The following is a 15,080-nucleotide window of genomic DNA, read 5'->3' as shown; positions in this document are numbered from 1 at the left end:
CTGCAAATTACAAAGGCTCTTATTAAGAGTCTCAGATATATGTGCTCCATCATGCTCTTTCTTCTTTTCTCTGTTGCAGCTGATTGAAATAAAGTGAGAAAGTTTAACAGAGTGACAAAATCAAGTCAAAGGAAATTGTTGAATTCAATAGATGAATGCAACTGAAAAATATGCTACACGTATCATTTGTGAAGATCCTATTTAGGAATTTCTGTTTTCCTGTTTGTTCCTTGGCTCAAGCCTATGTCCTTGAAACAATGTCTAAGAAATTGAGTGAAATAGCTCCTTTTCCTGATACAATTTCTATTGCCCAGGTATCAGAGATCTTTTGTTTTCAGACTGAAATGAAATACAGATGTGCGTCAGAAGGGAAAATCTGTGTAGCTGGAAATTTAGGCCATGTAGTCTAAGGAGATTTAGGGTCCACTGCATCAACCCAGCCCAGAGGCAAGATCCCGTCAGGTTTTGGAGCAAACAACAGCAAGACAAAAACACAGGACGCAACTAGAGAAAAGAACGGGCCCAAATTTGACCCTAACATCAAAGACAGAAAGCATCCTTCCCTTCTAAGTCCCACAGCTTGCAATTAAAAATTGAAATACTGTGCACATTTTCTTTCTGTGTTTTCAGGTACTATTGCCTGGTAAATTTAAGCATCATAGGTCAAATTATGTTTCATTGAATCCCTACATGAACAGAAAAAAATACAAACTGCATAGGGTACAAAATTAAATACAACTTTTTGCAAATTTTAAAACATATAAATTCAAAATTTTAAAAAATAGTTAATATTGCAAGTGCAGAATTTAAGACACCCATTTTGGAAGTGCTTTGGACTGAAGAAATAAATATTGAACTGTTTGCCAAGAGATACTTGGAAAAAAATGGCAAAGCTTTTGAAGAGCACCTTAACAACAGTTAAGTGATAATTCCCCATACCGGTTCCCAATTCCCAGACTGTACACTGATGGGGATGATGCTTCTATGCAGAGATTTCATGCATGCAAGGAGATATATGAATATTTCTGAGAGGAATTCTGCATTATTTCTGAGTGGAATTCTGCAAATGGAGCTGCGAGTATGAGCGCCTGCTGCTGTGCAAATGGAGCTTCAAGAGCAAGCGCCTGCCACTCTCACAAATGGGAGCTCTGAGTGCAATTGCATGTACCTGACGCTCGTGCAAATGGAGCTGTGCGTGCAAGCACCCACCGCTCCCACAAATGTGCGCTCATGGGTTCCGAACAGGCTGCAGCCCAGGGGTTGAGGACCTCTGGTGTACGGTTTCCTGTTTGAGCAGGTTAGAGTAGAAGACTTCCGAGGTCCCTTCCAACTCAGTTATTCTGTTAAAAATCAAATGTAATTAAGTGTATGTCAAGTATGCAATCCAATGGTGTTGCTTTACATTGGAGGGTGACTTTTTTTTTTTCAAATGTACATGTGTGTGTGCATGGTTGCCTATGCAGGTATTGGTTCTATCCTCCATGACAGTCACAGTTTCTCATGTGGCCTCTTGGCAAAATTAACTGCCCAGCCCTGTTCTAAAGGAACCAGAAAACCTGGAAAAAAGCCTTAACCACTTTGGCAACTTGAAACAAGGGGATAGTTTTGCACATTCAAACAAATCTCTTTGAAAAGATATGTTTATCCCTGCTGCTTTCCCTACTGTTTGGCTCAGTAGTTCCTAGTATTCTGTTCCGGTTTTGGAGGGGAGTTAGACTAGTCCAATTCAAAATGAAAGAAGTTTTTAATTTTCCTGCCTTTTATATCTGCAATATGCTGCTTATGCACAAACATGGGTTTTGTTGTTGTTGATAGCTCCATTTCACTGCCCACTACACTGCTAAGTGTACTATTAGCTTGGGTGATCAGCATAGATAAATTCACAAATTATGATCTTGGGAAAGCAGTCAACCTCCAGCATATTTTAGAACAGGAAACTGGTACACCCAGTTCACTTCCAAATTCAAAAAGCTCATGTGATGTATGATGCACTTGGTTGCTTTTTGTTTGTGTAGCCTCTTCTTTACACATTTATTATTCATGCACATTTAAACAAATTTGAATATATGTTAGAGTCACCACTTAAGTGAGGAAAGGTAATAAATTAATTTAATATTCCGGACTTGTCTATCTATAATAGCTCTGAGGATAAAGCATAACATTTTGCAATGAGGCATACATGTATCTAAGAAAAAAAACATCTTAAAATAGGCATGTAAGTACTTTGAAAAACATTACCTACTGAAGAGAATTGAAAGTATTGCACAGTTAATAAAAAATATAACCAATTAACTTGAATATCAATACCCTAACCCTAACCCTAACTTGAATATCAATACAAAACTTATTTTAAATACTGTTAGATACATTTCTAAAATAGCTATTATTATATAGTGTAGACAAAAATCATTTCTCAAATAAGAATCATACTAAAAAGGAATGTCTGTACAACTGTGCAATCCATCAAAATTCAAGCATTCTTGTTCATAAGGGTCTCTTCTTTTTCTGATTGCCCAGAGTCCCATTCACTTAGAAGTTCAGAGGCAACCTCTGTGTAGAGATGGTTCCAGTCCCAGATGGCATCATCCTGTCAAAGAACAATAACAAATGTAAAACATGTACCAATAGGGGCAACATATTTGTAAATAAGATGACACAGTTCAAATGGGAGGAAATATATTACAGCAAGGACCCAATCCCTAAGTGCTATTAATGGTATTAATGGTAGAGAGGAAAGTCAATTCTACCCTCTGGGATACTGTGTGATGCAGTAGGCTAGGGCCAGAAGGTGCATAAGTGGTGCCTATGGTCTATGAGAATTCATCTCATTGACCCGAAGCTCCCACCAATAGTGTTCTAATTTTGAATATTTGCTTTGGTGTTTAGATGGCCATAATAATGGAGCAATACTGTCACCCAATTGCATAATAATTTGTTTTTCTGAGCTAACTGTGATAATTACTGATGCGTCAATGCAATATTCTGTATTTCTTGTCTTGATGGATTTCAGGCCCTGTAATAGGCAGAAGGAATGAAGAACAGGAGGAAAAGCCACTACTGGTCAATAAAAGAAATATGAGTCAGAGCCAGAACTGTAATCTGAGTAAACACCTCAGATAAGACCCTCCTTAAAGAGGGAAAACATTCAGACTTGCAAGATTCTGTTTATTATATTTTTATAATAAAAGTAGTATTAGCCTGCATGACTTTGGTTCCGCATGAGTTTGGTTCCCTAGTCTGGTCTACCTTGAAAGCCTGGCATTAATCTTGCATCACCTCATCCCCACTCTTACACACAATAAAGTTGATCTCCTGTTCAACTGATAGTGATCTGAAAATAAGCTTTCCAAATGTCACAAAAATCACTCCCTGGTGTGTCTTAGATTGGCATCCAACTCAGAAAACAATTGGATAGTTTTCTGAACATGTTTGCCAATCAGGGGTCCTACTGAATGCCTGGCTACTCTGTTGAACATCATTTGAAACCATCACTAAGCATCCTCTTCTATCTAGCAGAGCTCAACTGGCATCAGAGAGCTGAGAACAAGGAAGCAATGTACTACTAGAGTGATGCAATATGAATGGAGGAATACCTGGGTTGAATCAGACCAAATAAATTGGGAATAAATTGGGGCTCTTTCAGGCACAGTTGTATTCCTACTTCATGGAACTGGGTGCAGTGAAAAGGGCTCACTTCTTTCATTCCATTGCATTTGCACAAAAAAGTCCAACAATGTGGCATCCCCTTCATCAAAATGCTAGGGGAAGGAGAATTGGAACAGTTGGGGATTTGTTGTGAGAATATTCTATCATTCTTTGCATAGTTGATCAATCTCATCTCTGTTTGGACTTCAGTCTTACGCGGGTACTACCTGCTTGCTTGATATGATAGTCCCAACCCCCCAACAACAACAACAACAAAGACCATAGAAGCATTAAAAGGTTGTCCAGACATGGTGACAAATCCATGCTGTGATTCTAGTAAGGCAAATTCCTAAGGAAACTGAGACGAACTGAAACAGTGGGGTGAAACAAACATTTTTAAATCGATGCTAATTTTAAGAACGGGCCTAGCAAAAAATATTCAGAACCAAACTCACCTCTCGTACTTCTTGTTCTGGTGCTAAGACTTTACTGAGCAATTTGAGATCAATCTCTCCATCCTATGAAAACAAACTAAAATCATATTTGCTCGAAGAACAAGTAGTAGCAAGATATGCATTTTATCCACAATAGCAAGACAGTCCCATTCCTTCTCTGAAAATCACATACACCCAGCATCGGAGCAAAGCAGACCAAACGCACTAACATCTCACCCAGAAAATCCTTTCAAAAGCAATCACAACATACAAACATCTGGAGAATTCCTTTTTTCTTGGGTGGGGCTCTCTGATGGGTACACTAATTTCCAAAACTCAGTGTCTATAGTCTTGTCTCCCAAATATAAACTAATAATAAATTAAGCCTTGAAAGACATTCGGCCAAATGAATTATATGATTATGGAATGTTCAAAGATGATTAAAAGGAACTTCAAAAATGTTACATATACAATAAGAAAATAAACTGACTAGATATGTATTTAGGCTTCCAAGACCAAGGGCTCTATTAAAACAACAGCTAAAATATACATATATTACATTAGAATAAAAAGGGACATTAGAATGTAATAAATGTCTATTTTACTACCAACCAAAAAGTCTTGCTACTCCCTTCTTTCTGGAAGAAATATAAATAAATCTCAGTTTCCAACTGACAGCACTCACCAAGGTTTGGAATGCAGCATACTTCATGAGATCATTGTCCAAGTCACGGTAGGTCAGCACTCTATTCACCTGAACACTGGGGTTGGGGTTAGAGCAGAAATGAAATTAGCACTCTCCATCCTTCACTAGAAAGTGTAAAATATGGGGCTGATCCTAATAAAGAAGTCTTTCATTATTAACTTTACTCAGCAGCTACAGCAGCTACTTCCTCCCTTCAGAAGAGCTCATTTGCCATTGTTATAACACGTGGTGCAACCATCAGTCATGTCGGGCAGAAGTTTATCTCAGCAGGACAAATAACTAGTAGAACTAATTCTGGGGTTACTATACCTAGGGGGGGCTGCCACTTGCATGGCGAAGTCCTCCTCTTGTACTTCCTCCAAGTCAGGGATAACTGGGATATCTGCAAGAAGATAAAAGATGAGCAAGAAAGAATTACTACAGATTTGCAAAGTTTATTTTGGGAGATGGACCATGGTTCATTGATAAAACATAGGTTTGCAGACAGAAGGCCCCTTGTTCAATACTTGACGTCTCAAGTGAAAAACATCAGGTGATGGTGAAAGCCTCTGCTTGGAAGAGGTTCTATCAACTGGAGCATACTATTCTGGATCAGATGAACAAATCTTTTACCTTAAGGCAAGTACAGCACATATATTTGTAGAAATCTTGTTATGCACAAAAAATAACTTAAAACTGGTATATGAAATCTGCAGATACTGTGTTGCTGTATTACAATTCCAAATATTTTTCATCATAGCCATGATAGCTGCTGACATTAGGACATAAGTTATCAACATCTTTAGGGACACACAATCTCTGCCCCTGTCCTAACAATAGTCCTAATCTATGTAACAATTAATATCCTCCTCCCCCTTTTTATTTTTCAACTGTTTAAGCAGACAAATAGTTTAAGCTATCTAAGAAAATTAAGTATATTCTAGCATCAAGCTAGAAACCAGAAGTTCTACTCCTGCCTTACGCATGAAAGTCAACTGAGTAACCTTGAGCCAGTGATTCTCTCTCAGTTCCACCTCACAGGATTGATATTGTGGGGAAAATAGGAGGAAGGAGTATAATATATGTTTGTTGCCTTGAGTTATTTTTAAAAATAATAAAGGTATGATAAAAAAATTTAAATAAATAAATATTCTAACAGATAAAAGCAAAAGAAAAATAGTTGGATGTTTGACTGGAACAATAATCTTTATTTATCTTGTATAAAGACATGTACACATGTTGTACTGACAATAAAACTAATAATGATGATGATGATGATGATGATAATAATAATAATCATCATCATAATCATAATCATACTAATAATACTAATACTACTACTAATAATACTAATAATAATGATGATGTATTCATAGAAACATAGGCTCCGTTACCTTCTAGTGCAATGAAATCTTCCTCAATCACAATGTGCCTATTTTCAATAAGCTCTTAAATAGTTTGGTGTTCCAGTTAGATGTTAGTTAGATGGCTAGGGAACGGGCAGGCTCAGCTGAAGTTTTGATTGTTAATTTTAAAAATATTTTCAACCTGTACATTCCTGCAGATTGCTTTGTGGGTGGCCTACCAGTGTGATTAATAAATAATGAATAAATCATTTACACACTATCTTAACTAAGGATGGTATCTTAGGATTGCAAAGCCTATTTCAAATTTTGTCTGTAACTGCTTTTGCGCCAAGCCATTTTGTTGTTTAAGTGCTGCCTTGTCTGAAATTAACATTCAAGAGCAGGAAAAGTGCCTGTCCTATGAAGTCTAGTACCCATGTCCAGGTCTTTTTCAAACGCCCCCTCCCCCACAGTTCCAAATGCACCAGCCACACCTCCTCCTTCACATTTCTTCTCCTCCTCCTCCTCTGCAGATTCCTCTGACCTTGATGGAAGCAGGACTGGTCCATCTGTAGTAGGGCAAGGGTTAGCGTGGACTTTTGACAAGGGTAGTGTTTGGAGCAACCCACACAGTGGGAATTCTCTCTAATTGGATGCCTGCTAAAGGTGCTGAATGAAAGAGAGACTGAAAATAGAGCCAAACCAAAGCAAGAGACAGTGACAGCTTGGACAGTCTCAGAAGAGTTATGCCTTCCAGCTCCTCAACTATCCAAGGACTTGCTGCCTAAAGCAAAGTGGTTTTTAGCTCATAGCTAAATTAATATAAAAGAAATGGGGCTGTTGAAATTCCTTCTTTAGCAAATCTCTGCCATGATGATAAAGTATGCGCAGTAACAGAACTGAAGTTTTAGAAGACTGCATTTTGCCCACAAATGCAACAATTACAGCCTCCAGCTGCATGTAGACCAACAGGTTGAGTACATTCTACAATGACTCCCTGCCTTTCCACAGCCTTCCCTTGCCTCTTACTCCCACTTTCCACTGTATTTTTAACTGCACTCTACAATACTTCACATTACATCACTTTCTTTCTCTGTCATTTCTATCCTGCATTTCTGTTCCTTTGTAACTTCCTAATAACATTCAGCAACAGGAAAAAATTGATATGACAGCACAGTATCGAAAGAGCTACATTTTCTGAGTAATACCTTTCATTAAAAGGCACAAGCTTTCATGAACTACAGCTCACTCTACCAGATAGCACAGAATGGCTAAAATGAAGTAGGATTTAAACTGAGATGGGGAGAAAAGTGAGGGAAGACAGGATAGTTATGCAATATAGATTAATGTACATGTGTGGCAGATTACAAGTATCATATCAAATACTAATTTTAATGTGTTAAAATCCCACTGTGTTTGTTAATACCTTCTCAGATAGTATGAACCCTTTTGAGGTACACTATGAGAATCCACCACTCTCTTACTCAATTGTGCTGAAGATGTTTATTTGTTCCAGAATTTTGAAATTTGCAATGGAGTGTCCTGAAGGATTAAAGTGTTCCACTTTTACTTTGTCCTTTTTATGAGTTCTGATGTCAAACTTGCGTCCATTAATTATTTTGTGCAAACTGTGGCCTGCCTGTCCTACATAGACCCCAGAGGGGCATTTCTAGCAGAAAATGGAATAGATCAATTAGAGAAACAACATGTGAAGACATATCTTGTGTGCAAAATTGTTGGGACTTGTAATGGGACTGTTGGTACAAACGTTGGTACAAAAAGATGGTGCTAGTAATAGACATCTGTTTTGCTGCAAGCTCTAATTCCCATGTTACCATTATTTTCATGTTTCTTCAGACTGTCTGGGAGAATCCACTTCATGTAAGATGATTGAATGTATGCAAGTTTGGGGCTACCACCCAGGCCCAGCCCTGAGAAAGTACAGTGCTGTTGTTCAATATAAATTGTAAGTTATTAATAACATATTTGAGTGGCTTGAGTTTTGATACAAGAGACAACTGCTGTTTTACTTTTCTGGTCTGTCTTTTAATAGGTCTTCCCTGAGGACTGATCTGAATTACTGCTCTTCTCTTCTCTATTTTGCAACATCAATCTGTCTCTTCCTGTCTTCTTTTTGTTCCCAAAACTCAGCATAGCTTCCTCTTCCTCAACTGTCTCCTTTTTGCATTTCCTCCTGAAACTAAACCCGTTTTAGCTTATTCTCAGTTGCTGATTTTCAGCCTTGATCATCAATATTGTTCCTTTGCTTTCTTTCTCTGGCTTGCCCCTTTCCAACCTTTTAAAAAAACAAAAACTATTTTCAGACCTGAGAACATCTGAATATCCACTCCTCTGTGCTGATTTAGCTCCCTCTACTGGGCTTGGAATGAATTATAAATGGAGAATAAAGTACCATATTTTGCCATAACACTTTTTTTTCCTAGTGATTTTATTGGATATAATTGGAGAACCTTATTTTATGGACAATGAATTTTAATCAATAGTTATTAATACAATTTATATTTATTCATTTTTGTTACAGCTCTGCCTTTGGGGATTGTGTCCTCTAATAGGCATAAATACATATAAGCACGTGTACAGCACATGTACTATATACATTTTTATGAGGAAGAAAATCTCCAGGATAGTTTTACCTGGGAGGACAAGATGGGTAAACTAGTTATGATAAAAAAGAATATTATCTGTCTATATTTTCTTTTTGAGGAAAGACTCTTAACTTCAGGGTCATCTTCTTTTGGGTTGATACAGTACATTCTAGTTTTTACAACTTAATGGTGTGTATGTGTACGTGTGTGTTGGAGAATAGTAAGTAAATTATTAAAAGAAAATGATTTTATTTAATATAGTATGATTCTATCAGTATATGTATGTTTGGACATATGAGTGCATGAGTAGTTTTTGAATTAGATGTGTGCATTACTTTATAGCTGGGTTTGAGTGTATTATTTATATTTAATTTTTAATTTTATATGACTATGTCCACTATGACATATACTCTCCAATACCTCTCAAACCTATATGTGCCCATTAATTAGATGAAAGTTCTCTGTTGTAGCTGAATAAAAATATCAATTAGCAGAAATGGACAACAGCTAAATCATTAGGATTCACCTATCCAATACAGGTAGTCCTCGACTTACAAATCAGTCACTTAGTGACAGTTCAATGTTACAAGGGACCCCTGAACAGGTGCTTAGCATCCAGTTCTGATGGTTGCTCTCTCCTGATCATGTGATCACATTTCAGGCAATCACCAACCAGCCCGCATTTACAACCATTTGCAGGATCCGTGATGTGCCCGTGATTTATGATGTTTTTGCTGAAAACTAATGTTTACTTCTTGTTTTAGGCAAATCACCACAGAGCAAAAAATGGATTCTCTTAATGACCATGGCAACTGTGGTGTTTCTTATCAACCACAGCAAAAAAGATAAAATCAGCTGGGTGACCTGCTTTATGACCACCATGATTTACAACCATAATGGGCAGGTTCCAGAGATGGGATTCAAATTTTTTAACAACCAGTTCTGCGGGCTTGGTGGGCATGGCTTGGTGACCATGTGACTGGGTGGGTGTGGCTAAATGGTCATGTGACTGGGTGGGCATGGCCAAATTGACATCACTCACGTCGAGGGACGCTTCTCCTCGCCTGGCCTCTCGTGACTGTGGGGATGCTGCAAAGGTCATAAATGTGAAAAACAGTCATAAGTCACTTTTTTTTAGTGCCATTGTAACTTTGAATGGTCACTGAATAACTGTTGTAAGTCAAGGATTACCTGTACAAAAATACAAAAAGCTTCTTTACTTGCAAAAAGCTGGCCTAAATACCAAACATTAGATTAAAAATACCTACAAGCCGGAGTAACAAATCAGGCAGGCTGCCAGAGCACCTTGAGGAATTAAAATAGTTAAAATGCAGTGATAACTATCAGCAGCCAACTCCTGTTCATAAAGTGAAACCTTAAGCAGAGAGGTCATTTAAGCTCTCCAGAAAGAGCACACCCAGGAAAAGCAATCCTTAGATTCATTTGCACCACTTAAAGATGGTGCAAATCACTCACCTCACAAGATATCCAGATTTAAGAAAAGATCACATGCCCCCCAGAAAGGCAGTAAAAAAAATCAGTGCCAAGCTTGCATCCTGCCTCTTGGAAGTACACCCCAAAAGGACAGTGCCAGGAACCACTAAAGCAGTGAAGGAAGACCCCCCCCCCCAAATAGAAAAAGAAACCATGAGGCAGGAAAAAATTCAAATACAATACAAATAATTAAATCACAACAGTAGCTGTTGCTTGTTAAACCAATTACCAGAACAAATAGACACAGGAACTGGCCAGATTTCTCAACCCAGTTTCTTTTCAGGAACAGAGATTAACCTTTTTCCTTCCAAACAAAGCTGAATAGAGAAAATTATTCCATCAATAAACACAGGATTAAATGTCACCAAGCATAGAATTAAACTTCACCAAAAACCAGTTTTAAACCAAAACTCAGAAAGAATATGTAAACTCAGGTATGAATGTTAATCTTTCTAGCTAGCCAAGAAGCCTTGCTGAATGTCACTCATTTTGGTTCCTTGTCATTAAAAGTTCTGCTTCATTATTCAATTATTTCTTCAAAGTGCTAACTCCAACAGGGGAGTATTTCCTCCCAACAACAGTGTAAAAGGCTTAAAATAACCCTTCCCCTTTAAGAGTGTACCAGCAAAGAAAAAAAAAACCTCAGGAGACAGGAAGTCTAAGCATACTCCCAAGAATGTAATAAGGGTTAATGGAGAGGCAGTTTCTGTAAGCAGGGCAATAAAGATTATGCTAGAAACAACACCAGAATGTTTCCTTCCTACCTTCCTTACAGGATTAGCCCTGTAAAGTGGAAAAAAACAAAAGGAGTTTTCTTCCAACAACTGATTCTCCGAACTGCTTAAAAAGTTAAGAACAGGTTCTAGCGAATAGGTGAAAACGGTAGAATCCCACCCCTGGCAGGTTCAATTACAGTTGTCAGTTGAGGACCACCTGTATCCAGGTCTTGAATAAGTCACATACATTGTGTTTAAGACCCAATTCTTTCATAGAGAAACTTGGTTTTTAAATACTTTTAAGACACTTTGGGCTGGATCAGAGCAGCAATGCCTGCACATGCTAAGAGCCAGAAATCAAAACTAAACAACTCAGCAGCTATTAAAGCAAACAGACAAAATTCACAGATCAAAGGGCAACTTCTAATTTAAGTAATGAATTGAGGTCAATTCATTCAACTCATTTAATGTTGCAAGGCCTATTGTGAACACTGAATACAATGATGGCTATCCAACTGCTTCACCACAGGACAGAGGCTGCCAGCCAGTCAAGGCTGAACTGAATTTATCATGTACTGGTTATTCTAAAAGCAGGATGGTTATTCTAAACTAGTGGAATGAGTCCTCTACAACAAACCAAAACTCACAAAACATGAAATTTTAAAAAATCAAAATTAAAAAAAAGTCATGTTTACCTACAAAATATTGTTTAACAGCTCAGTATTATTATTATTTGGAGGCTTTTACAATTTTTTGAACTCAACCATATTTTTTAGTTAAAAAATATTGAAATATACACTATGATTAGTCCTAAAATTAATTAATAAACCTAATGTGTTTATTTTTCTTAGGGGACTTTACCCTGATATCAGTTGAGAATGCATAACTGGCTCAAATCATATATTCAAATAATGCTAAAACATGTTCATCATCCAATTGGAAAGAGTGTTAGACCATAGGATTAAGTCCTGGGCACTGTACTTTCTATTTTTTAAACAAATGACACGGTAGAAGGAATACTTTTCCAAATTGCAGCTGATACAAAAGACAGCTTTTGATAAGACAGCTAATTTAGTCAGAAACAAATTTTTAAATGTAACTAAGAAAGAAATGGGCTAAAAATAATAAAATTAAATTTAGAATAAACAAATGCAAAGTTTACATGGAAAGCAACAGTTTAACTTTACTCTTCATTAGGCAAGATCCATTTTAACCTATCTTCCAATAAGGCAGGCAGATTCCAGATGAATAGAACAGAATAGAGCTGGAAGGGACCTTGGAGGTCTTCTAGTCCAGCCCCCTGCTCAAGCAGGAGAACCTATACGATCTCAGACAAGTGACTGTCCAGGCTCTTCTTAAAAACCTTAACCTTAAAAAATGACTGGTAGAAGAAACACTTTCTAATGATAACTTCAGTTCAAAAGTAAAATCAATTACCAAGAGAACATGTGTTTCATTTTGCTTGATGTGTTCAAGTAGAATTTCTGCACTGAGTAAAAGAAAAGATTTGACTTGCATGGCTTTTGCCAACTCTTTGGAAATCCTTCCACAAATTAACTCATTACAGATTAACTACACGGTTCAGATTGCTGCATGCAGAGAATATAATCAGTACAAGATGCACATGATCAGAAATGCTGATCTAAGGCAAAATGTTAACCTTCATATTTTTATTTAGTTCTCAATAGTATCAATAGCATTTACTTCTGAAACCTTTGCATTCAAATAAATAAATAGGTTTAGACAAGTTTGACTCTAGAAAGAGGAACAGAAACATCTAATAACTGTATCTCATATATAAGCATCCCAGATTAAGCATCCCAGAACTGTCTAGAGAATTCCTATTGTTAGGCTGACTAAAATATATTAAACAATAACTAAAATAAATATGGAAAAAGGTACTTAGTTGAGCTCCTCTGAAGCAACAGAGTGTCTAGATTTTCCAACTATGGGTTCAAACCCTTCTAAATGAACTGGGTGACACATATTGTTTACAGAATAAGACTGCAAAAGAGGGACTAGAGTTCCTTGGCAAAATATCATTATGATTTATATTACTTTACTGGGAACTCTCTTTGCCTGAAACTTGTTTCATGGCATACAATCTTATGTTAGGAATGGAAGGATAACAGCATGGCTCTCCAAAAACTAAAACTAAACTCCATCAATCTTAACAAAGAAAGCCAATGGATTAATACTGTAACATCTACAAAGCTATAGATATCCCAGCCATATTTTAGGATGACAGGACACATCCAACCACCCTATCAGATTAATAATCAAATTTTCATGTTGTATGTTTATGAACTGTATTTATTTATTTATACATAGATTTGCTCATTTTGCTCATTGTTAAAATCAATTCCTAAGCAGCTGTACTCCCACATAACATTCACAATGATGATGATCTATGAGAAGACAGAAACTAAATTATGTTTATATTTATATAACATTATTTTTCTGCCTTTTTTCTATAACTTCAAATTACAGAATCATTCAATTTTACAAGAGATTGTAGAGCAACATTCAAAGCTAAAAAACTATCAGTATTTTGCAGTACTTTTCCAAATTTTTCCAATAATCAAAGCCTGCCTCAAATAATTTGAGATAGATTCTGATCCTACTTTATTGACTTGCTGTTTTTAGTAGCCAAATTAGAATTAGAAGTCTCCGAATAATAATCTAGTTTTTATTATAACTACAGAATGCAAGATACAGAATGCAAGAATGTAAATGATATTTATGTACAATGCTATGTTTATAATGTTGATGTACAAAACTAGAAAATCAAATAAATCACATAAAATAAAGCTATTTGAAAAGTTAACTAGCCCATTTTGTGCAATGAGAATCTTTAAAACAAAAACTATCTAATTTATATAAAAGAAGTTGGTTTTTAAGGCATGGAACTTCAACCACATGCAATTCTAATTTCCTTACAACTGCAAAACTTTTTTTTTTTTTTTTTACTAAGCACTGTTACCTTCTGCATCACGTTTGGGGAATTTTAAACAGGCAAATGGAAGAGGGTCTGATTGAAGATGAAGTTAAATGAAAGAAATTGGTCTCATTTAGCACATGACAGGATTCATCTGTGTTCTCAAGTCCACTGAGGTAGCATCATGGGCGTTTCATATTCATGAGCTGCTGCGACATTGTGTTCCCGCATTTACAAAGCACCATGTTCAGCAAATTCTGTCCCTATAGACACCCCATGCATTTCATGGTCCTGTCAGAGAGACATCAAAGATTACAGTAACCAAATACTAGAAAATGTTTTTAATTAGAAAATTTCAATCTGATAATTATTTTTCTTCTAAATAGATATAAGAAAAATAAAGCAGAAAGCAACAGGCTATATATAGCCTTCATGAACTGCAAGGAACCAGGAATGAAGGCAGACAGAAATAAGGTTGCTCATTCAGATCCGTAAGGATATGAAGGAAACTGATGAAACATATGTCCCATAGCAACTATGTACTGGCTACCATACTAGAAAAACTGAGAGTTACAGATAATTTTTCTGAGATCAGCCTAATAACCATTTGTGGAGTATTTGGGAAGCGGGTTTCAAAACTTTTCAGTAGAAACAAAGCCAAAGCTTTAGAAAATCAAGAAGTCTAAGAAGTCTTCAGAAAGCTGGACCTGTACTGAAACATATTGACTCCCTTGCCTTTTCCCAAACTCTCAAATACATCTGCTCTGTACAAAAAATTTTCATTTAGCTATTCCAGCTACACGTAATTTGAGATTGTTTGGATTGATGAAATTACCAATGTGCACAGTGCGGTCAGTCTGAACTATTTTTTTATGTAAACAGATTTAAGCATGCTACTCTTCAAATCCTGCTATCCCATTTCAAAAGTGTTAATTTATTTTTAAATATTTTTCCTTAAAATATCTTGATATAGAAGCCTTCTGGATGCTCCTTAGCACTTCCAGAAATCATCATTTACAAGCCAAGTCGGCTACTGGATACCTACAATTTCCTCATTCTGGAAGAATATTTCTGCTTTGTTGACTAATCTTATCCCAAAAAGTATTTAAAAAGTTGCTCCTTCTGGATTCACTGATAGTTTGACAGTGGGGTTGCACTTACAGCCATTCCTGTCTTCTCATGAACTAGTGCAGCTCATTTATTTTTTATTTGTTCT

General features: G+C 36.6%; 1 protein-coding gene across 1 annotated transcript in view; it reads right to left on the bottom strand.

Moving 5' to 3' along the window:
- Positions 1-2,082: 2,082 nt before the first annotated feature.
- IFT43 (intraflagellar transport 43) overlaps positions 2,083-15,080 on the bottom strand; it is a 66,828-nt gene continuing 53,830 nt past the window's right edge. Inside the window, exons 6-9 of the mRNA XM_087951894.1 lie at positions 5,095-5,167; positions 4,765-4,840; positions 4,101-4,163; positions 2,083-2,587 (exon numbers count right to left, since the gene is read on the bottom strand). Of these exons, the coding sequence (XP_087808020.1) occupies positions 2,471-2,587; positions 4,101-4,163; positions 4,765-4,840; positions 5,095-5,167 (329 nt within the window). The 3' untranslated portion in view covers positions 2,083-2,470. The remainder of the gene's footprint in view (positions 2,588-4,100; positions 4,164-4,764; positions 4,841-5,094; positions 5,168-15,080) is intronic.

The sequence above is a fragment of the Notechis scutatus genome, chromosome 1, assembly GCF_049901735.1.
Source record: "Notechis scutatus isolate UNSWTSFEM ecotype Mainland chromosome 1, rNotScu1.2, whole genome shotgun sequence".
In the NCBI taxonomy this organism is placed as follows: domain Eukaryota; kingdom Metazoa; phylum Chordata; class Lepidosauria; order Squamata; family Elapidae; genus Notechis; species Notechis scutatus.
Note: the sequence above shows the minus strand (reverse complement) of the source record. Positions and strands in the feature narration are given on the sequence as shown.